Below are 26,397 nucleotides of genomic sequence, written 5' to 3'. Positions count from 1 at the left end.
GAAATGAGGCTTCAGCTCAGCAGATGACTGAGCGAAGGCAGCAGTAAAAGATTTATGTCTCATTATAAACCTGAAGCTCTCAGCAGAAGGTTTACTGTTTTTACAGGGGGGATCATAATTGTATCAGTCATATTGCAGTGATCCATCATGGTGCACTACAAAGCCAATGGCTACTTCAGACTATTAAACAATCCTCAAAAACTGATAATGGCCTGAATCAAACCTGAGGGAGGTCTGAGACTCAGCTGTGTCTGATAAGATGTACGTAATAAGTCTCATATAAAATAAACAACACAACAATTTTAGTGAAAAGTTTTCTTTAATCTGATTTCTTTGGTGAAGGGGGCATCGTGTGTCGAGAAATAAGTGGTGCTCAGGATTATAGGAACGTTGAGGAGATCCCGGTCTCAGGTTTTAACAGCAGCAGCAGCAGCAGATGGCATCAGTAATTACTATAGATTTCTGAGAGTTTGGCTCCTGAGGTGTTTACTGTTTTTAGGAACACCGTCAGCAGTTGGCTCCATCAACCAGGAAAACATCTAAATCCCTGGAATGAAGCGCAGCTGTGAGAGACGTCACCGGTAAACGCTCGCAGTAGTTTGCAGTGAATGGAGCTGATTACTGTGTTAAAAAAAAAACTTAATGCACACACCACAAAAGCCTAAGCTGGCGGTTCAGGTGACTCAAGAGGCTAATGGAGGTGCAGTGGGCATCAGCTGCACACAGACAGGTAGAGAACAACAAGCAGGTGAAAACCATTTCCTGCTGACTTACTACCAAGTCTGATCTATAAAGCTATACAAATAAAAAAAAGAGGAAATCTTTCTTTGATGCGTCTCAGTTAACATTCTCCTAATAGGCATATTTCTAAAGCTTCAGAATGACTAGGTTTGCAATTATGGCTGAGGAACAATGCGGTAGAATAAATATCTGAGTTTTGAGCATTTTCAGAAAATGCTATAATTTTGACATTTTCTTTCAGCTTCTGTACAGCAGTAGAGATGCTTATAGTGCTGAAACAGTGACCGCTGCCAGAAGCAATAACATAATGGCCAGTTTTTCAGTAATAAGGCAGCCGAAAAAACAAGATGTTTTTTTTTCCTGAAAAAAAAAAAAAAAAATCTGCCAAAAAAACCAAAAAAAACCCCAACTGTTATCCAGCTGCTATGACCAGAATGGTGGAGCTCGATTTGTAGGAATGAATAAATACATCCAGATAAGATCGATCTGCAGTGCCTGATTTAATTAGTACTCAGATATAGGTTTATAAATTTTAACAATACTCATGTTTTAGCTACAAGTGCACTCACATTTACATGTAGCGTCTTCCAAATGTAAATTTAAATTTGTTTTTATGAGACAGAAGAATTAGGTCTAGGATCTGAATAAATAGTTTCCAGATTTTAATTTGAGAAAAATACGACAGCCCGTGTGTAGCTTTCCTTCAGCTTCACAATAATGTACAACTTCTTGATGGGATTCTATTTAAATGGGCTAACAAAAAAAAAAAAAGACATTCAGGTTATCGCTTTAAATGAGCACAAAACAGACCGTGTCAGAGTCACACACACCCATTTTTCTCTTTTTATTCAGTGATAAATAATTTCCTATCAACATAGGCTTTATGTGTAGACATCCAATCAAGGCAAGAGACAAATTAGAGGGCACACACGTTGCCACCATTAGAAAATAATAGCAGAAACAAAAAAAACAAAACAATGAGGTAAGAAGTTCTCTCTTTTTTTTTTTTTACACATTTGTGGTGCTTCTATGTCTGTTACCTATACTGTTGAACGCACAGTGCTTCCTAATACAGAAATCTTGCCTTTTTTGTGTCTGTACATTATTAAACAGAAACAGGTCATGGCACAATACTAGACCAACCAGAGGCAGAGTGTATAGTTTAGTAGAACACATCATCAGACCGAGAGTCAGAGAAGCCAAGCAGGAAACAGAAATAGAAAACAAATACCTAAGACTTAGCAAACGGAGCGGCTGTGACTGCTTCAACACACACAAACACACACGGTGAATGAAAGATCTGTGTCTCGGTAGCTTATATGATGCCAGATTTAGAGTGTTTAAACATAATGAAAGAGAAATAAACGACTTTTGTGAGGACGAAGCCATCTACTGTGCAAACAGTGATTTGATGGGAGACGATCAGTGTCTGGATGAGGAAGAAGCTTCAGTTTGAAACGTATAGAAAACACTCCGACGTCTGAGATGGAAACATGGGCAAGCATGTTCAGGCAAGACAGAGCAAAGTTTTGTAAGTGCAATGATTAACGAGCACATGAGAAAAACATTAGCAGGATAAAATTAATGTATTAATCACTTGAAAAGTTGGCGGATGTAGAAATATGCACCTGCTGTCCTGTTATTAGGGTTGTTTATTACAGAAAATAACTCGTAGTCTAGTTTGTTTTGAAATTATAACGATCCATCCTGATTTATCTTGAAGGTTGGAAACAGAATATGCTTTTTTTACACTGAAATGGGCATTTGGGGTTTTTTACCCCCCTAAAAATCTATATATATATATATATATATATATATATATATATATATTTTTTTTTTACATTTAAATATGTCTGAGAATCTAGTACTAAATATTGTGTTGACAATATAAATGATGATTAGCCCACATTTTCTGTCTTTCTCTGTGACCTTTAACATCTCAGTGGGTGCATCAATGGTATTAAAAGTATTTCCAGCAGCCCAACACATTTTTAATAAAATAATTTTTTTTTTCTTTTTGGTAAACAGAAACTTCAGACAAGGGTCTTTAAATAGCTTTTCCTACCAAATTCTGCATACAGGCTGTCCTTTGTAACTACAATGATGCACACATTGCTACTGCATTGGTGACTAAAGTTTAATATACTGTGCAAGGTAGCAAATTTTCTTGTAATTAAATGGCAGACTTGGGTTTTAAGTTTTTTTATTTGACTGATATTTCATGAACATGTTTCTCTCCAATAGAGAATCTGTGGAGGATGCTAAAGATTAGGGTGATGACAATGAGGCCTTCTAATGTCAAAAACTTGGAGCTCATCACCAAAGGCCCAAAACAGGAAGTGAAATCAAGCAACAAGGAGGAACATAAATCTAAATCTGACGGGGGTAAAAATGTAGTTGGCTGTATATAATCTCCAAGAACCCATCAGGAAAATATTGCTAGACTTCAAAGAAAACAGCCTAAAAGGTGTTGCATCACACAGGCAGAAAACTGCGTCAACAAATTTGTTCCTCCTCGTCTAATTTCACTGTGAACTTAATTGTAAAGAACGGAAAACCTCTTTGTTTTGCTTTTGGGACAGGCTATTTTTATAAAGCTCACATTTTAAAAAGCTTTTATTATATTCCAGGTGTAGAAAACATCTTTTTACCTGTATTTACCTAAGCAGAACATGGAAAAATAATGCAAGTTATAGTGGTTTGTTGTTTGAGTAATTTTGTGACTATTTGTAATTGATCAGGCCTACCACACGCTGAATCCATCTCAACAGATATCAGCCATTTATCTACTCTAGATTATTTAACCCAACGACTACTCAGAGCTGAACGTTGTTTTCATAAATAAAAGCCACAGGAGGTGAGAAATTCTGTGTTTGCATTAGTGTAAGGATGCAGTACGACTTGAGTTCAACTGCAATGGCTCTTACTGACACAGACAGTCCAAGTTTAGTAAAATACTCAAATGGAAGCCCAGAATAAACTTAAGCTGAAGAAAGGTAGTGGAAGCAGAAAGTCCAACAATAAAACTCAATGGGATGTTTTTTTTTTTTTTTTTACAAAGAGCTTAAATTATATATGATTTTTGCATCAGAGTCAAATATTAATATTGATTAATATCCACGCTCGCGACGCTTTCTTTTTCTCTCAATAATAGCTCGTCATATTCACGTTTGAACACTGCTGACTAAGAAAGCTGTTGCTGCGAACGCAGATGTGTGATCTCACATGCGATTCTTGAAAGATGTCTTGAAAGTTTCAGGCTGCAGTGTGAAAGTACTTTATATGAGAAATTTTCTGTTTTCAATTTAATAACTAAAGACGCATAAAATGTAACAAAAGGACAAAGCTGGACTTATTTAAAACCTGCTAGGAGGAGGAGGACACACGTTTTGCAAAGGTATTCATACCTCTTGAACTTTTTTTTTTAATTGTCTCCAGTTAGCAAACACTTGGAGCAAGGAATTCTGGTTGAGTGAGATCAAAATTGATTTTTTTTTTTTTAGGCTACATGAAAACATTGGTCGTTGTGGAAAACCAATGCCCTGAACACACCATCCCAAAGATAACAGCTTTTCTTCAGCTGGGACATGGAAGTAGGTGATAGATGATGGGAAGACAGACTAAAAGAAAAAATTAAGAGGGAAGTCATTTAGGGTGCAAAAGACAAGTGACCTGAGTAGACGTTCACTGGCCTTAATACTCATCCAGAGCCACTGTAAGACATGGCAGTGGCAGTATTGTTATGTGGGGAAGCTTTTAATCGGCAGGAATATTAAAAGCTGAACCTGTGTGTGTTTGTCTTTCACAAAAAAATCTCCCCAACACAACACTGAAGTTTCTACAGGCGTGAATTCTTTTGTAAAAACGCAGTAAAAAGTATAATCTTCTTTTAAATGTTTTTTTTTTTTTTTTGAAGACTAATTTTTTTGGGGGTTGTAATGGAAGCAAACCAACTTGTTGCAGCTTCAGTGCGAACAGCGTGAAGGTGTGTTTGTGTGTGTTGCGTTCACAGACCTGCCGAGCAGCACTATGAGGCACAGCGCCATGCATGGACCTGACCTGCAGTCCCAGTGCCTTCACTGTCATACAAAACAAGATCAGAAAAACCTTCCCTGGCTCACGTTTTATCACCATCATCAAAGGTTAAAGGAGAATACCACTTAATATCAGCTTTTACATGTTTCCATAATTTGTTAATGGGGAAAAAAAAAAAATCTGTATTGTCAAGATTATAGGGGTCCATCTCACCGCTGCAGAGATTTACAGCCTTAGAGAAGATTTTGTCCACCGTAAATGTTGCCATAAATATAAGAGGTGAGTTTGTGTTCAAATGGCTGATAGTTGAAGCTGTGCAAGAGAATGACTGGTTTAACTGAGATGTCTGTTACTTTGCTGCCTGCAGAAATAACACTATGCATGGTCTTGGATTGAGTGGCATTCTCCTTTATGATGCTTGACCTCCTGTTCTGGTAGCCTAGCAGGCTGGATAAGATGAAGAGGAAGCACACCTGCATCTACGTCTCATCCACAGCAGGCTGAAAGTGTGTGCCGTAACAGCAGCTCTCCTCGGCCGCACACCTGGGGCCGTGCAATATGGCAGACAAAGACACTTCACACCCGATTCTGTTTAAAGGATTCAGTTCAGCGAACCTCAATAACGCTAACGCTACCTCAGCGGAGAGGTGGTGGGACCCGGAAGAAGGAAAGAAGTAGAAATTGTACAGAAAAAAAAACAAACAAAAAAAAAAAAAACAACAGAAAACTGAAAATAGCACAGAGAAGCTATAAATAGCAACAGAAGCGGCCATGACGAAGCAAATGTGTGCTGAGGGGCGGTTGGAAATCAAGTCGAGGAGTGGTTGTAGTGGTCCTTCGGAGATGTGTGCCATCGTTGTTACTGCGGCTGCCATGACAGCGGCACATTAAGCACCCGTTCTATCAGAGCAACAACACAGAGGGAGAAAGAGAATCGGCTGCATCTGAAATCAGCAGCGAGCTGCAGGGAACTGCGACAGCCTCCACCCTGTTGTGCTCATGTCCCCTTTTTAGTGTTTTGTTCATTTATTCATCTCTATGTAGTTCTCCGTGGAGCTGCGGGTCCCTTGAAACGTAAGCGTCGCCTTCCCCGTCTCGGGTTTTGAGGGCAAAAGTTTGTCGTTTTTTTGATTTTCAGTCTGTAGTTTTGGAAATCCCGTAATACTTTCAGAGCCTCCGGAGTCAGTCCCGAGGCCAGGGTGGGGGAGTCCTCAGCCTGGGAGGCAAACTTTTCCTGCAAACAGCAGTCCCACTATGGTGAAGAAGATGGAGAGGACAAACAGCACGTACGAGGAGCCCACCACCGTGTTGTTGGGCAGCTTGTATGGCTGACCTCCCACCTCGTTGATGTAGAAGCCTATTGGGAAGATGAGCGCTGCCATGCAGAACAGGATCACTGCAGGGAGGAGAACAAGGACGCAATTATTAAACCGAATCATTTATTAAAAAGAACATTACCAATCTCTCGCTATAGTTAAACCCAGATGTTCACTCACGCTGCATTAAAAACACACATGACCTTTTATTTCCCCTCAGCATCTGACAGTTAAATCTGACATTTCCTATTTTTTAAGTCAAAATGATTTATATTTTATGAATGCAGGAAAAGGGCTTGAGTTAAATAGTCGCACCTATGGACAACCATCATGGAAAAAACAAAAGAAATCATCCATGATAACAGGAAGACAATAATAAACCTCATCCTTGGATACATTTTCATACAAAAATATTAGTAAATATTATTGAATGGCCATTAAAGGGATACTATTAATGAATATCGATATTGGCCCAAAATTTTCATAATGCATTCCTGGTTCAAACAATTACATTCATCAATCAACATCATGGACATGTCTAAGAATGGAAGAAATGTTTTTGGTGCAAAAAAATATCATCTCCTTCCCCTGATCAAAAGCAAAAACTCTCCCAATTATTTCTGTATAAACATGGTCTGAAAGGCCAGTCAGGCCGCAAATTATGCATTACTCCAAAAGCAACATAAAAAGTTTGAAATACAGTGGAAGACAAATACATTTCCTGTGGTGTGATGAAACTAAAATTTAAGTGCTTGGCCATAATGACCAGTGTGTTCTTCATTTAGGAGGAAAAAGAAAGAAGCATCCAAGCCTCAGACCACCAATCCAACAGTGAAGTACGGTGGTCGCTGAATCATGTTGTGTGGCTATTTTGCTTCAAGAGAGATTTTTGGACTTTACAAAATAAATGTTAGAATGATTTAAAAAAAATGTTAAATAAACATTTTGAAGTTTTGAAGTTCTAAAAAACTTTCTCACTCTGGCATTTAGAAAGTATGATTCTGACTAACCTAAAACAGAAAAGCGAGGAATCAGAAGTTCATCTTAAAAGTAAAGATCTGGTTTCAACTGGAAAAGTCTTGAGCAGTAACATTACTAAGATCCTTACAAAAATTTGCAAATAAAATTTAATTGTTTGTGTCATATGGCATTTCATTTTATTTCCCTACATCCTTTTGTTCGGCTAAATAGTTCAGATCATGTAATAAGATTCTGACCAGACTCGGCTCTCCAAGCTCCAATACTCCAAGTGCAGGCAACATTTAGTGTCACAGCTAGAAAAGATGTGTAAAAAGCTATAAAGTAAAACGATTGAACATGCTATGACTATTAACTAACACTAAAAATGTAAGTCATTGTTTGCACCTTGTTATTTTGGTTTATCAGAGTTTCTAGGAACTTCTTATGACTTTCTGGGATATAACTAAAACATTAAACAAAGTCTAATTCTTTTAGTTACTGGCTCGACAAGGACCCCCATTTTATTTTACTGCAACGCAAAAGTGAGAATGACGGTAAGGAAGATAAAAATGAATAAATAAAAGAAATGATCAAAGATCCGTCTCTCTGTCTGCTCCTAGTTTGTAAAATATTACAAGAGGAGACAAAGTATTATGCCAACAGTGATTTTTATTAAAAATAATTATATCCTAACATGATTTTTTTCTCTCCTGCTGAATAAATGTACTCAGATAAAAGGTTGTTCAAAAAGGTACCTCAATTTTCAGTCTGAGATTAGACTGTAGATACAAATTTAGCTAAATTAAACATGATTAATCCTTCCTGAATACATGGAGAAGACTAGGAGAGATTAAATTGGCATTCATGTAATTTTAGTTGTTCAAAACTGATTGTGTGTCTCAACATCGCTGCTTGTTTCATATTTCACCAAGAGATCATTTAAACAGCAGTTGTCTGTAGGAGGATTTTAAAAAGATGAGCTCTTTCTAACTTGGGAGTTCAGTGTACTTGCTGATACTGAATGTGAAACCTGCCTTGAAGGACGGCTTAGAGCGAGAGATTTAAAGCAGCGCTAAGAGGCGTCCTTCACTCTTTTGTTGATAATATTTCAGATGGGAAAATCGACACCGTACTTTGAGAATAACGTCAAGCAGAAGCATTAAATAAATCAGAAATATGACACAGAATAAAAACTGAATGTGTCTATAACAGATATACCATAAAACGTGCTCTGTGCTCAATCAAAACTGAATCAGGAGAGATTTAACCTTCACGCAGAGTCTGTATAGAGAAAACTTAGGCAATGTCTATAAAATATTCTCAAAAATACTGTTATTTTCTACAGGTTTTTCACATTAAACAAGGTTTTAGTTCGATTTCAGTTGAACCGAAAGCTGAAAATAGTGACTGTAGAATGATGCGGATTCCTAGTCCAAGGAATGATTCATTATGTAAAAATCTATTAAAGATTAATGTCTCCAAATGAAGAGAGCTTGCACTCTGGAAGCAGCATTCCCAGTGTTTGCTGTGGGAGTCTGCAATGAACCCTGTGGAGATAAACTAAAAACAACTCAGAGGGTTCTGCACAGAATGCATGCAATCATTGGCTGTATTTAGCAAAAAAAAAAAAAAAAAAAAAAAAAAAAAAAAAGATAATTATATAAGATTTGTACACATGATGGCCGTTAAGATGCATTTAAATGATTGGTTTTTAGGGTTTTTTTAGGTTTAGATTCATTAAAAGAGAAAAGAAACACCTTCAAAATATTTCTCGGCAGAATCAGTAGAGTTGCTTGAGTCAAGCTTTGCAGTAGAGTGAAGGATTTCAACCCCAGAAGCTCAGTACAAACTCACAAGCATGGTAGTGGCAGCATCATGCTGTTTTGGAGTCAGTGGTACTGGTGGAAGAAATGATGAAGCAAATTACCACTTCTTCAGGAATTTTACACACAAAGACGTGTGTGATGTCGGTGTACAATTTATTAAGCTATTCTACTGCACGTGTGTCATACTGAAGGCCTGTGTCCAAATCCAGCCTGCCTTAAATTTTTATGTGACCCTCTAGAATCTAGACTAAACATTAAGTGTACTTAAATTTTATGTTATCAATCAAATCAATGCAGTTTTTATCTGTTTACTGCCAAATTATATCAATCTCCTGTTTCTTGAGAATTATTGTGGAAATTCACGCAAAATCAACAAATTACACTCACAATTGGGAGTTTTTCTCAAAAAAATTGTCAAAAACGTTCTTACTTGTACTAAACAGCTGCCTCTGCCTTAATTGATGTCATATTATAGTCCATGATCTATACAGCAAGTAATAAAAAGTTGCATTTACCATCATAAATAAGCGCAAATAGTTCCAAATTAGTACCACAAACACAAGAAATTACAACAAGAATCACGAAATCCTGGAGGGACTGAAAAGATGTTCAATAATACCATTTAATTTGAAGAATTCAAAATTGTATGTTTGATGCAACTTTGCAACCGGTTTTATTTAGCTTTGCTACAAAAGTGGGTCTTCACCTCTTCACTGTGAACTTTATGTGCCTATGGAGCATCTTGTTGCAACAAGTTGCTGAATAGGATTTGGTAAAAAAAAAAATCAGAATTCACCACAAATTATGTGCAAAATATTGATGCTTTGGATTAATGAATTAATCATTTACAAATGATGTAAAAGAAGAAACCTTTCCAGAGACATTTTCCCTACTCAAAAGATGGAAAGCTTTGCAGTGATGTTTTTAAATGTACACAAATACCTGCAGAATAAAAACACAGTCACAGTCGAGACTGATAACAAAAACCTCATGTTATTCATAGGTTACATCATTTCACTTTTTACTACAAAGTTAAAAAGTATTTTCATTTTTTCCCCACCTTTGACTTCAGAAGTAATTGAGACAAATGTTTTACCACGAAACGGCTTTCAGAAGCCATCTAGCACTGGCCAGCATGTCAGGTTTTACAAGAAAACAGCTCAGCTAAAGTCAAAGAAGGAAGTGTCAGTGATATAATGTTAAATCCCAACCAAGCTTCTTCAAAATGTTACAAATTCGCCTGACACAGACTTCATGTGAAACCATTTTGCATCGATGCCTCATCTAATTTTTGTGAAAAAGAACCCTTGGTGATGCATGAAGCTTCATTAATAGCAGCAAAAATGAATCAAATCTCATGAAGAAGCTGGCAAGGGAAGAGACCATAAAGAGAAATAAAAAGCAGCAAATCCTTGATGGGGTTTACAAATCACTGAAGAGCTGCTTCATTCAAATTTAAACATTTATGAAAAAGCAGCTTTCCATAATTGTAGTATGAAATTAGGAAAAATATCATTTCCTCAAATAGATTTTACAGAAAATAAACTGTTACTCACAAAACTCACTGAGGAATACATATTACTGTGATATTTATTCTACAAATCATTAATGTGTTTATTTGTGAGGATGAAGGGTATTCGGCTGCAGTTCAAAGTATTTAAACTCTCAGTGATTTCTCAGTTTCTGCTAAATGTCTTTTCTATTTGAGTCTTTACATTAATAAAGCCACAGCAATATTTGAGCGCGTTTACTCCTGCTTTCACAAGTCAATTATGCAGCAAATTAAACAATCATGTGAATCAATGGGGTTTTATCGTACAACATACCATCATTTAATTAAAAATAAATAGATGATATCTGAACAGCTTTTCACCGTCTGCTCTGCTTCAGAGCCACACCGTTTTATTTAATCTCATAGCAAAGTCAATGCAGGTGGGAAATGCTTTCATGAGGCTGAACTTTGACCTTTTAACCAGTACGAGGCATTAATTCTTAATGAAAGTCTCATTATTGAGCAAAATCTTTATGCGAATGGATGTAAAGAGAAGCTGAGGATGAAAAATCTACTTTTACATGACTAACTTTTCTCTCCCTAAACTATATTTTTCAGACAAAGAGCTCAAATTAACCAGAAAATATACGCTTGAGAGCTGAAAGCATTGCATTCACTGTTTAAATTAGAACTTTATCAATCTAAGTTGCTAAAGAAATATTATCCAAGCAGTTTTAATGAAGCGGGAATTTCATCCATCCAGACTCACACAGGACACGATACTGTCCAAAATGCTAAAGACGACAGCATGATGGAAGCACAGATGACGAAAAGAGGAAAATACTCAAATATCTCAATGTTTGTCAATATTATAAAAAATTCTAATGTAATGCAAAGATTGTGTGTGTATATTCTGTACACGCTTTGATTTATTTTTGTTGAAAAACATGAATTATTTTTGTGGTTTTATTGTTCTGAACATAAAATCCCCCCAAAATATTTTAATTCTGCAAATTAAAATATTTAGAAGTATTAACTTCTACAATGCACTGTACTCTGAATACATTTTTACAACAACCGTTTACCCATCATTAAAATAAAATCCATTTACTTTTATATATTGTAAAAAAAAAAAAAAATTGCTGTAAAAAAGAAAAAAAGTTTCTCATGTTACATCATGAGAAGCAACACAGACATTAGAAGGAAACACATTTATATTCATTTGTTTAATTATCACCACTCTGGAAATGATTAAATTCATAAACAATAAGGGAAACACTGTGGATGAGAGAAATTAACAAGCCAACAGTTAGGAAAATACAACTTCAGCTTCTGCTCAGGTTTAATTTCAGTGCACTTTTCGAGATCTACTGGACATCTTAAGAGCCTCAACTGATGACACATGGTAATTTGCACGCTTGCTGCTGGTTAATCTACAGTACAGTTGTTGTTGCCCAGTCATCCTTCAGATTTTATGGACTTTACACACAGAAGGCATGTTTCCACTTCAGAGACCTTTTTGCAGGAGCAAGGTTAATTTTCTGGGTCCAGGCCCTCTTTGTTTCCATTTCTTCTACTAGAGTAAAAACACATCCCAAGAAAACATTAAATGTTGTAATAACTTCACTGTAATACTCAAAACTCAACCATGTTTAACGGCAGTTAATAAGTCAATATTGTCCCATATCAACAAAGTTATTATCAACTAACAAACATCTAAAGGTGGTGTAATGTAGATTTTCCAGGCACAAAGTGGCATTTCATAGCACAATCACATTACTATGCTACATTCATTTGTTATACTAATATTGTATATATCAAACAAAACTTAAAAGAAGTTTTATTTTTTTTTATTTATTTTTTTATTCCTTTATTTAACCAGGTAAACCCCATTGAGATCTAGATCTCATTTTCAAGGGGGACCTGGGCAGAAGTCTGCAGTACATAGCAACCTGGTTATAAAACAAAATTGATTAATACATATACACAATTATAAAACAGAATAAAACAATTTAAAAACAGTGACACTGTTTAAAAGATTCTCGTTGCCTGTTTTTAAGAATCGCTCGAAATAAATTCAGTGAAATCAATTCTAACATCTTGATTTCAGACTGAAGCTGATTCCAGGCTGAAGGAGCCATCACACTGAAAGCTTGCTTTCCTTTTTCAGTTCGGCAGTGTGGAACATGCAAAAGAAAAATGTTGTTGGAACGTAAAGAATGGGACAATCACATTACTATGCTACATTCATTTGTTATACCAATATTGTATATATCAAACGAAACTTAAAAGAAGTTTGATTTCACAGTTCAATGCTTTGAATTTTGCCTTTGTCTCTTTCAAGCCTGAAGGTATTTTCCAACCACATAAAGCTCAAGAAAAAAAGTTTTAGTATCTGCAGATGGCTTTCAGGATGACAACAATTCAGAGAGAATTTAGGAGAGCCTAACTTTATGTTATCTGAGGCAAGATGGTCTAAATCATTATCTACATAAAATCTAGCAGGTCAGCTAAAGTGAGCAGATTAGTATATTCCTTAAAGACAGTTAAAAACTAAAGGGTTAGTTCATTAAAGCAGTAAAAACTGTCCTATCTTTAATAAAGTGATACAGAAAATATGCCTAAGTAAGCAGCGGTCCTGCTAATAGGAGTCATGACGGCTACATTACTTGTTAGTGTGCGGCTCAAGACAATGCGTCTCTTAACAGCAATCATCTCTGCGGACGGCGCTGTGTGTTATAAATCTGTCAAATAGTAAATAAATAAAAATAAAAAAAATGTGAAAGACAAGCCTGATGTAATTTAGAAGCAGTTTTACCACTACAAAGCAGGGTACTAAAAAATATTGTGTTCAGCTCATATCTTACCCACCAAACAACCCGGAGGGGTCCTAATCAGCGTGAAGGTTTATAGTACATCTACAAAACACCACCCTTGTCTAACAGTGGATTGCATAATCTGGCTATAAAGTAAATATCATTTTAGCTCAGAACATCTGACTTGTCATGTTACTGATGCTTTTCTAATTGCAGAATCTTTGGCCAGCAAACAAAGCAAATCAAGCATGAAGACGTTCACATTAAGGAAGAAATTCAACTCGTTTCACCATGACAGTAAGGCATATTAAAAAAATAAAACAATCATTTGACTGTGATGTCGCCTCCACTTTTTTTGCGCTTGAATACATTTGCAGAACAAAGATGCAGACAGTGAATTGAAAATCATCAGAGCTCTGTTAAATTGCTGTGTAATGTCAACAGAGGCCAGGACTGAATCATTTCAAACGTTACATTTCAGAACTGTAAAACTTTTCATCGTACAATGACCAGAAGTTTCTGCTGCTGTTTAGAGCAGAGTGCAACAGAGTCATGCAGAACCCCCAATTGCAGCAGAGCACTGCTGACCAGCTGGCTGAAAAAAGGCTGACTCACTTTTCTGCGACTTTCAAAGACAAATGTGGCCGTTTTGAAATATTTTAATGACATATAAACTGAAGGAGCACCAACAATCACTGTTGTTAGGATAAAACTGCTATAGCTAGTTAAGCAGCCATTTGCATGGTGGCTACCTGAGCACATAGCCCAACTAGTTATCGAGCTGCTGAAAGCTTTTTAAGCTTGTGTCATTTTAAAGAGTGCAGAACTGTAAAAAGAATAATATTTTTTTCTGCTCAATAAGTAACTAGTTTAGTGATTAATTAATCCATATTTTGGCTCAAGTCCATGAATCAAATTCAAAATGATATAAATATTACATATAATTAAAATGTTTTCAATAATCAACATGTTATCTTTTGACAACAGGGATTACTGTTACTTTTCTGTCTGAAATTAAAACATTTAGATCATTTTATAAATCTTAGTTTAATTTTTTTTTATTTAGTTTTAATGCACAATGAAACTGCAGCTAATACAAAAGTAACAATTACTACTTCAGTTTGACTTGAAGTAAGTTAGCAGTTGTTTAATCTTTGTTTGTGTTGCTAAGCTCAAAGTAATATCTAAATCAGAGTGGCAATAGTCTACTAGTTTCATAAAGCAGAATATGTTTTAGGGATATCTGTCAATTCCTTATTGTCATATATATTGACACGTCTAAAAAAAAAATCAAAAGAACAAAAAAAAAGAAGAAAATTTAATACGTTTCATCTACCCAGATACCCACTCAACAAATTTTGTCATCCGTGTTTGTCTGAGAGGGACCGTAATCTTCCTTGGTTGCTCAGACGCCCCATAACTGTGAGGTTGCATGAATGGTGCTCGTCAATAATAAATAAACTAAAAGCTACCGCTTAAAATGTGGTAGCAACAGGCAAAAAAAGACAAATATGACCATGAGTTGAAGATAATAATTAAAAAAGGTTTGTTTAGTGGAAGTGCTATGCAAAGAGAAACAACAAATAAGCAAATTCAACCATTTAAATGTGGTGTGTTGGACCGGGACAACCTTGCCACACTGCAGCTGGGAACCACTGCTGCAGATGCTCAATCAAATCTAATTCTGCTGTATCCGAGCAGTGAGATGGGAACAGGTTGAAACTACTCTCCGTTATCAAATCCATCTTGCGCATTTTTCCTTTCTTCCTGAGTTTCTTGGGGTGTTTCTCAGTGCTTCTAAAAAAACATTTATGTTACACGACACTTTAACTTGGGATATAAAAGAGTGCTAGTTTACCAGGTGATGAGGAAGTGTTTGAAAAAAAATATTAAACTGCACAAGACCTAGCAGGGAACAAATATTCACCTAAATGTTTTCTTTTTGCAAATCCTGAGGCTGTTTTTCCTTTTTGTGTCTGAGCCATTTAAAAAATATGCCTCCAGCTTTCAGACAATAAAGGGAGCCACTGTGGCTTCACATACCACTGCTCCATCAGTGTGAGAGTGCTCGAAGCTGCCGCTTCCCTGAACTGACTGACCAATCAAATTCCACCAACCCACACAGCTTTGTAAAACCAGCCCAGGCACAATGCATGTGATGGAAGAGTTGTTGTGGTGTGCTGCGAGTGTATCTATACAGAAATATTGTCTGGAGAAAAAAAAAAAATCTTTACAGTTTAAGGGAAAGAAGAAGAGCTACGGTTATATTGTCCGCCTACACATGCACCAAACGAGCCGCAATCCTCTATGAATTTTCCCGTAAGATCAAGACTATATACATTTACATTTTCTCAAGTAATTCAACTTTAGTTCCCTGAGAAACATAATTTCATATTTTTAATATAATTTTGTTGACTTACTGCCAGTGAAGGCAATCCAGCGGGCATATTTGGTGGCTTCTCTGCGCCAATGCGACGCAACTAGCAGTCCGCAGGTGACTGTGAGGGATATGATGCCCATGATGATGAAGAAGAGCGTAGTGACCCACTCAGGGGGCAGTCGCGGCGGGATACAGGTCCGCTCTCGTCCGTGTATGGTCTGACACTGCCGGACAAGACCAACCGTAAGGGCGCCTGCAGGGCAGAGGAAAACATGAAAAGGTTTGCTTTAATTTACTCCTAGTATTACCAGATAAAGCAGAAACATAGCGCTACATTTTTATGTTTTATCATGTAACACCCACATAATAAGGTGTTCTATTCTTAAACATGTTAGAGGGCTATATGAAGCATGTCCATTACATTTTTTGCACAAATAATTCTTAGATAATGAGATTTGAGTCTAGTCAGTTCTGTACCATTTTAAGTTTCTTGCAGGATGAGCTGGTTTAGAGAGTCTGGTCACTTTAAATCCACCCCCCCCAACTCAACGTTTACACTCACACATGAAAAAGGCTGCAAACAGGTGCACAATTACCATACATCTTTGAAAAGTAGAAGTGGAGCCTTCTGTAAAACCAACATGAATGCAGAAAGTAGGTTCTGAATGGTAAGTCAACAACAAAACACTTGTCTTTTCCATGAACAATTGTACAGCACATACAGAGAAAACCAGTTGACCAAACATGCTGGAGTTCAGCTTGGGTTGCTAGGTAACAAGCTGGACTAACACTGCATTGATTGTTTAACAATCACCAGACACCAATAAACTAACTTATTGCCAAAAAACGACTGATTTTGTACCCAACACCATTAAAATTTTCAAAATAAAGTCAACGCCACTACCTGCATACCTGATCTGATCAGAATCTCAGACCCTGCAGGATATAGTCCTTTCATATATATGGTCAGACAGACAGGAATTGTCTTATACAAAAGAAAAGGAGCACGAACAAAGAGAAGGAGGAGGAATGGAAACAGAGATATTTTGAATCGTCACCTTTTCGACCATTATGACAGCGAAAAATGTTTTCCACACTTGCAGCGAGGGCGAAGATGAGATCTATCCTGCCAGTTAGTGCATCCCACACAGCTGTGACATTTCAAGTCATGTTGGACAGAGCTGCCGCAGTTTTAAAAGGCTCAGTAAACATGAATAGCGAGCTGTCCAAATTCAGCTCAAACTATCTGACTTTATCTCCCAAGATCTCGGTTAAAGGTCGCGGAAAATGCAAGTACACATCTGCGATCAAAATGCTCCACTGTACTTATCTATGATTAATCAAGACAAGAAGTTTAATGGATGCAAGCATCAAACCGAGTCATGAGACAAGCTCTGACAGAGTGTAAAGGCTGGTGCTAAAAGCAGGCCCATGCTTCTCTAGAGGCATCTTGTTCAATTAAAAGCACAACCTCAAGGGGATTTTCTACCTGAGTAAGCAGAACAGCTTCACTTTGTTTACCTCTCTGCTGACCACAGGTCTCTTTAAATAAAAGGTGGACCCTCTAGGATACGGCACAAGGCAAGAAGTACTCACTTGAAAAACAAAGCGTCAAGTAAGACTGATTTCTTCTATTATTGGACAGTGGATAATAAGGAACTTAAAGCTTCATTAGCTACTGCAGACTTTTAGATCCAGATGTCCCAGATACTGATTAGAGTTGTTTAATATAATGCCTTATACTGGCCCAACAGTTCATATCAGTAGCCTTAAGGTGCAGGAAAAAGTTCACTATTTTACATCAGCATCTCATAGCCAGCATTGAAGAAACAACCTACAGCTCAACAATGAAGTATATGACTCTGGAAAACCTAATGCACTGTAAAATGCTGAGATGGTTAAAACCTCCCTACTGACCTCAACATGTAAATGAAGTGGACAGAGATGGAAGAAAACAGAAACACTGCGATTTTAACCTAGTAAATCTCTAAACTTAGAGTAATATGTGATTAGTCCCTTAACAATATTGCACCAGGTCAAACTTTAGATTATAAAATCTATATTTTTTATGCATTAGACATCAAAATGACAGAAGCACAAATCAGTCATAGATCAGAATCAGCTAATTTTACTAACTGTATCAGAACTGAAAACTGATTTTTTTTTTGTCTGTAATTACAACTACCAACCATAATTGATACACTTCTTTTGAGCTTAATAAATATCAGGTGAAAGGTTTAGTCATATCTTCTCTCATATTTCTTGCAGAGTAAAAAAAAAACTTCTTTGGCCAGGAATTGTCTGCTAAGTGCATGTGTAATTAAAACAGGTTTAAATAGACTTTTGAGTGGAAATCTGATCTTCAGTTAAATAAATGTGTTGAGTGAATGTAATTTGAGTTTTTTATTAAACTAGAAATTGTCTCAAATGACTTTTCTAATCACTCTGGCACCTGCTTGTTTGTCGTTTTATTTTGCTTTTAATCATGTAAAGCACTTTGAATTGCCTTTTGTACCAATAAATAAATAAATAAAATTACCTTGCCTTTATTTTTTGCAAATGATGCCTTTCTGTATTCCATTTTTTAGTTTGTAAGGTAGTAGGGCACACTCCATTAAAATAGCAAAAAATAATCTGTTTAAATTCTCAAGTCCTAGGAGTTTATCAAAAATATGTGGCAACTTAATTTCATTGTCAAACAGGTACCCAGTATGAATGTCTGAGTCAGAGAGAGTGGTCCTTACCTGTTTTAAAAAAGTTTTTTTTTTTCCCTCTAGAACACATTTGTTATTAAATGAGCAATAAAAGCACAAAATAACCCCTTCACTGAAGAGGTGGGCCTTTGTAGGCAGTATCATAAAAGTTCAGAGGCTCAGTAGGTGGGTGGAAGGTAGAATGGGACAAATATGCAAGCTGGAGTTTCAGGTTCAGTCTTAGTCTGGCAAATGTATAAACAATTTATTCCTCGTTAGTTTTAAACTTTGTGTTTAATGAATATGAATCAAAAATCAATTTAACCGCAATAAACAACCGAAGTGCTCTCCTCGGGCCTGTGAGTGCTGTGGATTCTGCAGACTCCACAGAGGAAATCCTGTCCCCTTTATACCGCCCAGAGAAAACATGCTTTCATAGTATAGCAACCAGCTTCCCCAGCTCGGCTAGCTCAGAAAAAAACAATGCCTGTGGTTTGAAAGAAAATGGTGTAGATGTCTACACGGCTCTGATGGACTGCAGGAGCACCAAGCTTTACATCTGCATGAGCTTACACTGAAAAACCTTCAATTTTAGCACGAAAGGTGGCAACTTAATAGATGTTTTCTCTCCAACTCTCTGCGATGCTAATGTAGTTTTCACTTAAGTGGTAACTAAATGTAAAACACCCCCCAATAAACTTGTACATGACAGGCTTAGTTTACTCAGCAACACTTTTCAAAAGCCATTTTGGTGTTGCAGAACAACTTTGAATAAACAAGGCAGAAAGTGGCAGGGACTAGTTGAAGGGGAATTAGACAAAAGTCTAATTGCTGCAGGTAATGGAAGGGTTTACGACTGTTTTCCCTGCATCCCCTGAACTCCTGCTGTTTTACCAGCACTCGGTGGGATTCCTGCCATACAACAGGCAGGCACGCTATGCTAAATGAACGCAGGTAAACAATTCAGCCAGCGGCAACAAACACAAAACTGTTCCTGTTTAAATATCAGTATTAATCAAACAGTGGTGTGTTTTTAATGCATATTTTTCTCTAGTCAGATGCTCACACAAAATATGACACAAAAAACAAATCATTTCAGAAAAAACATTAGCTGCAGAATTTTACGTAGCCACAATAATTTGTCGGAGAAACGTACTTTTCTATCAGGCTGGAGGGGTTAAAACATCAACTTCACTGTCATGAAGGGTAAGGCCTGGATTCAGCTTACAGACAATCACTAACACATGCCCTGTTCACACCTGGCATTCACAGGCGTCTTGGGTAAATCTATAAAGAAACGGAGGTAATGAGCACAGACAATGACGCATTTAGCTGTTTTTCCCCTTTTGTCTGGTCACACTTAAAAACAAAAACTCAAAATAAGCTAAATATAGCCTTCACAAAAGAGAGGAGCCTTTTAATGCTTTCAATTCAATAATGCCAATGGAATAATAAAAGAAGACAAAAACAAGCTGAATGGTTGTTCCAAATAAAGTAATCCTGGTTTCACACAGCGGATTCAGGCTTTTATCCACAGATTCCCCCTGGGATGACCATTTTTACCCAAAACACAACGAGAACATTTACGCCTCCTTAGTGTAAAAACACTGACAGAAGCTCTGTTAGGTGTTTTCTACAAGTCAGAGGGACAGCTGAGCTCACACTGCAATTCCAGGTGTTAAACCACAGAAATCACACAACTTAAACACTGCCTTTGTGACATCCTGTTCACTCAATGTGTCAAAGGGTGTAGTTAAAGAACACAATCCCGTTAGTTCTGGCTTCATCCTCACTAAATGTTGCATGACAAAAATAAATAACACTGAAAGATTATTTCATTTGTTACATGACAAGTAATCAATAACTCTCTAAGAGATCCTAGCGGTAAAAATGGTTAATTTAATGTAGAGAACCACAGATAAATCGGCCGGTGACCGAAAGTCAGTCCGGACCAAGGATTAGTTAGTTGGGAACTAAGAATATATTGTATTTTTCCAGACATTGAATGCATCAGACAAATTCACCTCGCTGTCAATAGTAACTCTACAGGGTTTAAACTCTATAATTGGTACATTTCTGTAATTAACCATCATGCATCAAGTTTTTGTTTCTTTGCTCTATTTATACAAAGTACAGAAGCAATAACAAATCTCGCGTACAATTAAATGTGTAATATTTTCTAATAAATTTTGTATTACATTTCCTTCATTGTGGTTCTGCTCTCAGTTTTGGGGAAGTTGACTCATGCGATATAACAGATTAAGACCAAAATAACTATGAGCAAACTCCTGCTGGATTCACAGCAGGAGTTTGCTGCTTTACAATTTTCCTTTAAGGCAAACTATAAGTAGAATATATGTAATTATAGTAAATCATCTGTTGTCGAAGCGGATATGGAAGAGGAAGAGCATAACTTGATGTCTGGTGTGTATAAAATGCTCTGGCTCTTTTTGAACCTGAAATAGTAGGGCATGAAAAAACCAAATCTCCAAAAGCAAAACTATCATAAAAGCAATGCAAAGATTTTCTTTCAACTCGGTCAAAAATTGTGCAAATTTAGAGCTACATTGTAACCTTGTGTCTAGGACATTCCTATCATCCTTTAATTTGCATCATGTAAATTTGACTTTACTCACATAGTATAGAAATAACAGTCAGCAATGATTACAAATTTCCTACTTTCCATGACACTGCAAATCTCCAAACGTTAATGACGTCAGACAGCTCAGCGGAAAGACACACTGCCCCCATAAAGAGATGCTTCAAAGATTTAATCTGCTTCTTTCATTGATGAGAGACAACGGAAAAAGACAACAGTGATTTGATTTTATTCGGGGATGACAGGATGCTGTGGCGCCGACACAATGTAGAGTTAATGGAGCGAATTGAACAACCTGCAGGTGCTGAAAAACATCCAGTTAGCCCTCATTTCACTCTGCACTGAAAACGGATGCAATGTTCCAACTGAGGCGTTGGTAATAAATGCGCAGACAAACAATCTAAATGTGTACAAGGCAGCAGCAATTTATATTTTATCTGATTGGGAACATGTCCCTTTAAACCTACATGTGCTAAACAAGAAAACAATGTTTTAAAAAAACCTAAATAGAAACAGGAATGTTTGGATTCAGAAATGAAACGCTACAATTGAAATTAATGCAAGGTAGAACAAATATTCATGAGTGCAGCATAATTATGTCTTTTGGCTGGAATTTTAAAAAAGCAACCAAACAAATAATATGTATAGTCCACAAATCTCACTCACGCTCTAGTGCTCACTATTACTTACAGAAAATAATGGGCCAATTTACGATTTTGAGCCCCTGCTCTTTTTCACGCCCCCATCATGCCCTGCTACCCTGCCGTCAGCTCTGCACTCACAATGATCAAAACACTCCTCTCACCATGTCTTGGCCCAAATGAGAGGAAACGAGCGCCGCGTCTGCTCAACTGCAACATGATGATGCTGTCATTAGTGAAGCACCAGGGGTGCTGCTGTTTGCAGGCTCAGGAGGGATGAGTCCAAATGGCCTCTGAACTGTGGTGGGTGGCACAGAGGTAAGCCAACGCACAAGACAGCTGCCTTTTTCTGCAGCTGGGGGCTTTTTAACGTTGCCCGCTTTTATTATCGGGGCACTGGAGCGCAGATGTGCAGAGCCAAAATCCGCACACTAAACACAGTACATAAAATCATGAACGCTGAGGGGGAAAAAAGTCAACAGCGGTGACTTCACCAATCGGAAAATGACCGGATTTGAGTTTACGATAGGTCAGTCACCAGTCAGGGTCAAACAATCTGTAAAGCAGTGATATCTGGTCATTTGAATTTTGAAGTAGCTCTACCCAAGAGCACAGACTGCGATAAGTCTATGCTCACAGTTTAAATAAGTCTAAAAATCCTTAAAAACCGTCAAACAATGGACATTGCATATTTACAAACTGCATGGCAAGAGAAACGGTGTAAAACCAACTGGTTGGGGCAAATACAACACTCAACATGGAGACCCTCTGCACTTCTTGTAAAGCAATATGAAAAGAAATTTAAAAAAAACATCCCTGATGGTTTTTCTTATTTGTTAAACAGCAAAAATATTTTCTGGAAGAAGGTCTGAATAAGTGTCGATTTTCACGATTGTCTTTTCTTAAACACAGAAAATCAACCTACAGGCTGTAGAGATGTTAAAATACAATTTTCAGAGCATGCGCTTATAATGAAAAACATGTCATGTCCATTCATTTTAACTGCAAAAACACCTAATTAAATAAAAAGTTTCTTTATGGAGGCATAGCATGAATTTGTCATCACAAAATAACCTAAATACATTTTTAAGAATGCCTCTTGCATAAAGTGAAGCATTATTAAATTAGGCAGATCTGATGTCAAAATAACACCTTAAACAAAAGAATAAATCTGCATGCCAAATACTAAGGATCATTATCATTATGTCACAGCTGTGATTATCAAACACAGCACAGAAGCAGCACGTTTTTGATGAAAAGTTGTGCCGTCTCTCTAAACTACGCTGAAATGAGGAAAATTCAACAACATTAGATATAAATAAAGTATTTAAAATAGCATCAATGAATGAATGTCTTCATGGATATCTTCATTGGTCATGTCCTAATTACCCTCTATTGAATATCACCGAGCAATGACACAAACCATCACATTAATTGTTAAAGGTTCCTCTATCGACCTTAATTAAATAAACAAAATCTGATTTCTGCTTTCAATCAGTATTTCTTTCATCTTATGTAAAAATGTATCTTTTTTTATTTTAGGATGAAGCACAAATACAATAATAACCCCCAGACATTAGAATAGAATATAGTTTAAATTTTCCACCTGCAACACAAGAAATAAATAATTTCTTTTCATAGATCATTTCCATCACCTGCAGGCTACATTTTTCAGCTGGAGCTGCACAGCATCCAGGTTTTTACAGTCAACAGATGAAAAATATTTCACATTTCAAAATGGCACTTTCTTCACCTGAGGCCAATAAACATTTTCAAGTCAATGGCGGCTCGGTTTGTGGTCTCTGTCCCCGCCTGTCAAACTCGCTCAATTTTGGGTAAACTGCAGGTGAGAAGTGCTGGCACAGCAGGCCTGTAACTGGACGATAATAGCTGGCCTGGTTTCAGCTGCTCTGTAGTAATAACACTGTGTGCCCTTGTGCTTTGAAAAGTGATACTTAAAATAAGACAATTTAATTGTGTCTCATTTCATCTATTTCTGGCTAAATCACCGTCACACACGGAGCAGTTAGAACAAGCTGCAGTTTGTGTGAATGTTTATTTCAACTTCTTACAGATTTGTGTTTTTACTTTTTTTTCCTTCTTCTTACACAAATGTCTCAAATCAAGGAAAGTTCAACGTCAAAGATAACTTGAGTCAATACAAAAACTGCCTGCAAAAGATAATTTATCAAGGGGAAAATGGTGTATATATCAAGTTACGCATAGGAGAAAAAAAGTGAAATTATTTTTGCATTTATTTGACAAAAAGTCTGTAGAATAGAGGGCATGTTTTCATAGCCCATGTTACTGACATGACTGTCAAACCACATCCAACATGGAGCTAAAGTGGTTGTTCCTACATATGGGTCAAAACATGTTTCCACATTATTACACACATGAACAAGAAATCTGAAGGAAAACTTCAAATGGAGGCAATAAACGACCTATAATAATAATAATATTAATAATAATGTGGTAAGAATGAAACAGTAACGTTGAAAAATATACATTTTATTCATTAAAAGAAATCAAAAAGTTAAAACTCTGGCTTTACGGTTTTCAAAATATCCTGAAGACAATTACTTAAAGAGTCGGCTTTGATTAATGGCTACAAATAATCCTGGTGGTGCAAATGTAATAACATCACTTATCATTTATGTTCAGAACCATTAATTCCACCACAAGGATATAAATGTGCACCACGCAGTCGTAGACTGAGCAGCAGAAAATTGCAGTTTATGCCTGACACTGCTGTGACAATGGCTCTGCTTCGAAGCTCTGCAGGAGGTCGGCTTTAAATGGTAACGGCAGAAATGTGAAGCTTTAGCAGAGATTATGCTATGCATCTGAATTCTGTCTGCACTGTAAAATACAGACTTTTAGAGTGGCGTTAAAGTATATAGATGGAAAAAAACTTTCTGTAGCCATTTCTCAATCAAGCTTTATCAGTAGTTAGCTTACTCTTTATTATAAAATAAAAACCTGAAAGACGGATTGTATCGAAGTGGACCGTTTTCTCAATAATGCGAGAACAAAGTCAGTCAGATAAAAGCATGTCAGACTAAAACCTCAAATAAGACAAGAAAAGCTAAGGTGCTAGCTCAGCTGATTGGTGTCAACCTTTATGTTTAAACTGAAAACTGCATAAAAATTAGCCTGAGATGAGAGAGAGAGATTTAGAGATTATTCAACAATCTCTCTATTTTCAAGTTTGAAATGTTGAAGACTTTCTAATTTAATAATTATTTTAAAAATTATAGAAATAACAGTACACTAAATTAACATGAGTACATTTGTAAAGCTAATGAAACAAAACATATTTTAGGAGATACACACTTTCTTTAGGCAAACAAATTATGAAGCCCTTTTAGCAAGCTGATAACACAATAAAATGGATAAAATAATGTGTAAACTTGTTTTTTAATCAAAGTTCAAAAGAGGCCTCTCCATCAAAACAGCTGTCTTAGCTGTGACAGAAATCCTAAAAGTTGCTAGTTGAGAAACCCGGTATGTTTTCAGCTGTTCTTCGTTAACGTGACATAAATAGGTTATAATGATTTTTATTCAGTCAGGACTTTACGCTGACTCTAGTCACATGCATCACAGGTAGATTCAAGTGAAGCATTGATTAATGCCTGATTTTAAAATTAGTTAACTGGACTTGTTGCCATTATTTTGTGCTCATGTGGCCGGACACCACATGGCACGACAAACCCGATCGAATCGTTATACCTAGGATTTCTGTCGGTTAATGTGTGGTCTCAGGTTTTGATAATGGGCTGACAATTCGTGTAGTGTGAGCTGGACATTACACTAAGGAAATGAGGAAGGGAGGGTCAGTGGAGAGCACCGGAGCGAGAAAACGGCAGGAAGAGACGATAAAGCTGATAATTAAAATGAGGTCGATAGGTTTAATTTATCGCGCGATTAATTGATTTATCGTTTATCGCGACAGACCCTTCTCCTTTGTGTCGCTTCGCATTGTTAAATGTAACAAAAATAACACTGTACCCATCTCAACATGCTGCCCAGCATGCTCACACCTCAACTACGGCAATGCCCTACAAATTGGTCTATTAGCCTGTGCTGTGAAACCTCTGCAGGTGATCCAGAATCTGGTCTTAACCACCCATCGAATTCAAGTCACTGCTGTTAGCCTACGAAGTGCTTAATAAAACGAACTTGATTGTTCAAAGACTTATGCAACAACTTGATTCCTCCAGTCGTCTGGAGAATGTTGGGTAGCAAAGTCTACACCACGCTCACAACAATCCAGACTCTTCATGTGTTGTTTCAGAATAGGGGTGGATCCTAAACCAATTCTTGGAGACCTAACTTTTCAGCGCAACACTGTATTTCGCTACACCGTCTTTCTTCACTTCCCTCCATGCCTGCACCATATCTAACCCTAACCCTATTCCTAACCAACTTCTTATAAATTGGTTATTAGTAGCTTTGATATTAACTGCATTGTTAGTCACTTCGATCAATATGAACTTTTGACTTCACCGTCATGGCAACTGAATGTCAACAAGCTCATCCAAGTTCTAAATAACAAATGTAAGACAAAAATTATACCTATAATAATCCATATTATTTCAGTGGCAGAAATGTAGAAACTGTTGCTTTTTGTTTTAAAAGCTATTACCTCATCCATCCATCACCTGCGCCTAAAGGACAAGCTATCCCTATCTCCAGTGTCCATCACAGTTCAATTATTCTATTTATTATTTTTTTAAATGATTAATACTGTGGTACTTTACCCAAGGTTATCATATGGTGAAATACTAATGACCCATGCATCAATGGTTACAATATTTTACTTTTCCCAAAGCCAATAGCTTTTTTTAATTCTGCATAACTTGTTTGTATGAAACGAGCTGCATCAGTAAGGAATG

The 26,397-nt window shown here is 36.8% G+C and overlaps 1 protein-coding gene across 1 annotated transcript in view; it reads right to left on the bottom strand.

Annotated features, from left to right (window-relative positions):
* Positions 1 to 1,555: 1,555 nt before the first annotated feature.
* The window catches only part of mosmoa (modulator of smoothened a), a 28,027-nt gene continuing 3,185 nt past the window's right edge, over positions 1,556 to 26,397 (bottom strand). Inside the window, exons 2-3 of the mRNA XM_015004367.2 lie at positions 15,607 to 15,819; positions 1,556 to 6,172 (exon numbers count right to left, since the gene is read on the bottom strand). Coding sequence (XP_014859853.1) covers positions 5,988 to 6,172; positions 15,607 to 15,819 — 398 coding nt within the window. The 3' untranslated portion in view covers positions 1,556 to 5,987. The remainder of the gene's footprint in view (positions 6,173 to 15,606; positions 15,820 to 26,397) is intronic.

The sequence above is a fragment of the Poecilia mexicana genome, unplaced genomic scaffold (genome assembly GCF_051168715.1).
Source record: "Poecilia mexicana isolate PSO_F unplaced genomic scaffold, ASM5116871v1 scaffold_8, whole genome shotgun sequence".
NCBI lineage: Eukaryota > Metazoa > Chordata > Actinopteri > Cyprinodontiformes > Poeciliidae > Poecilia > Poecilia mexicana.
This window is presented reverse-complemented; position numbering and strand designations above follow the sequence as displayed.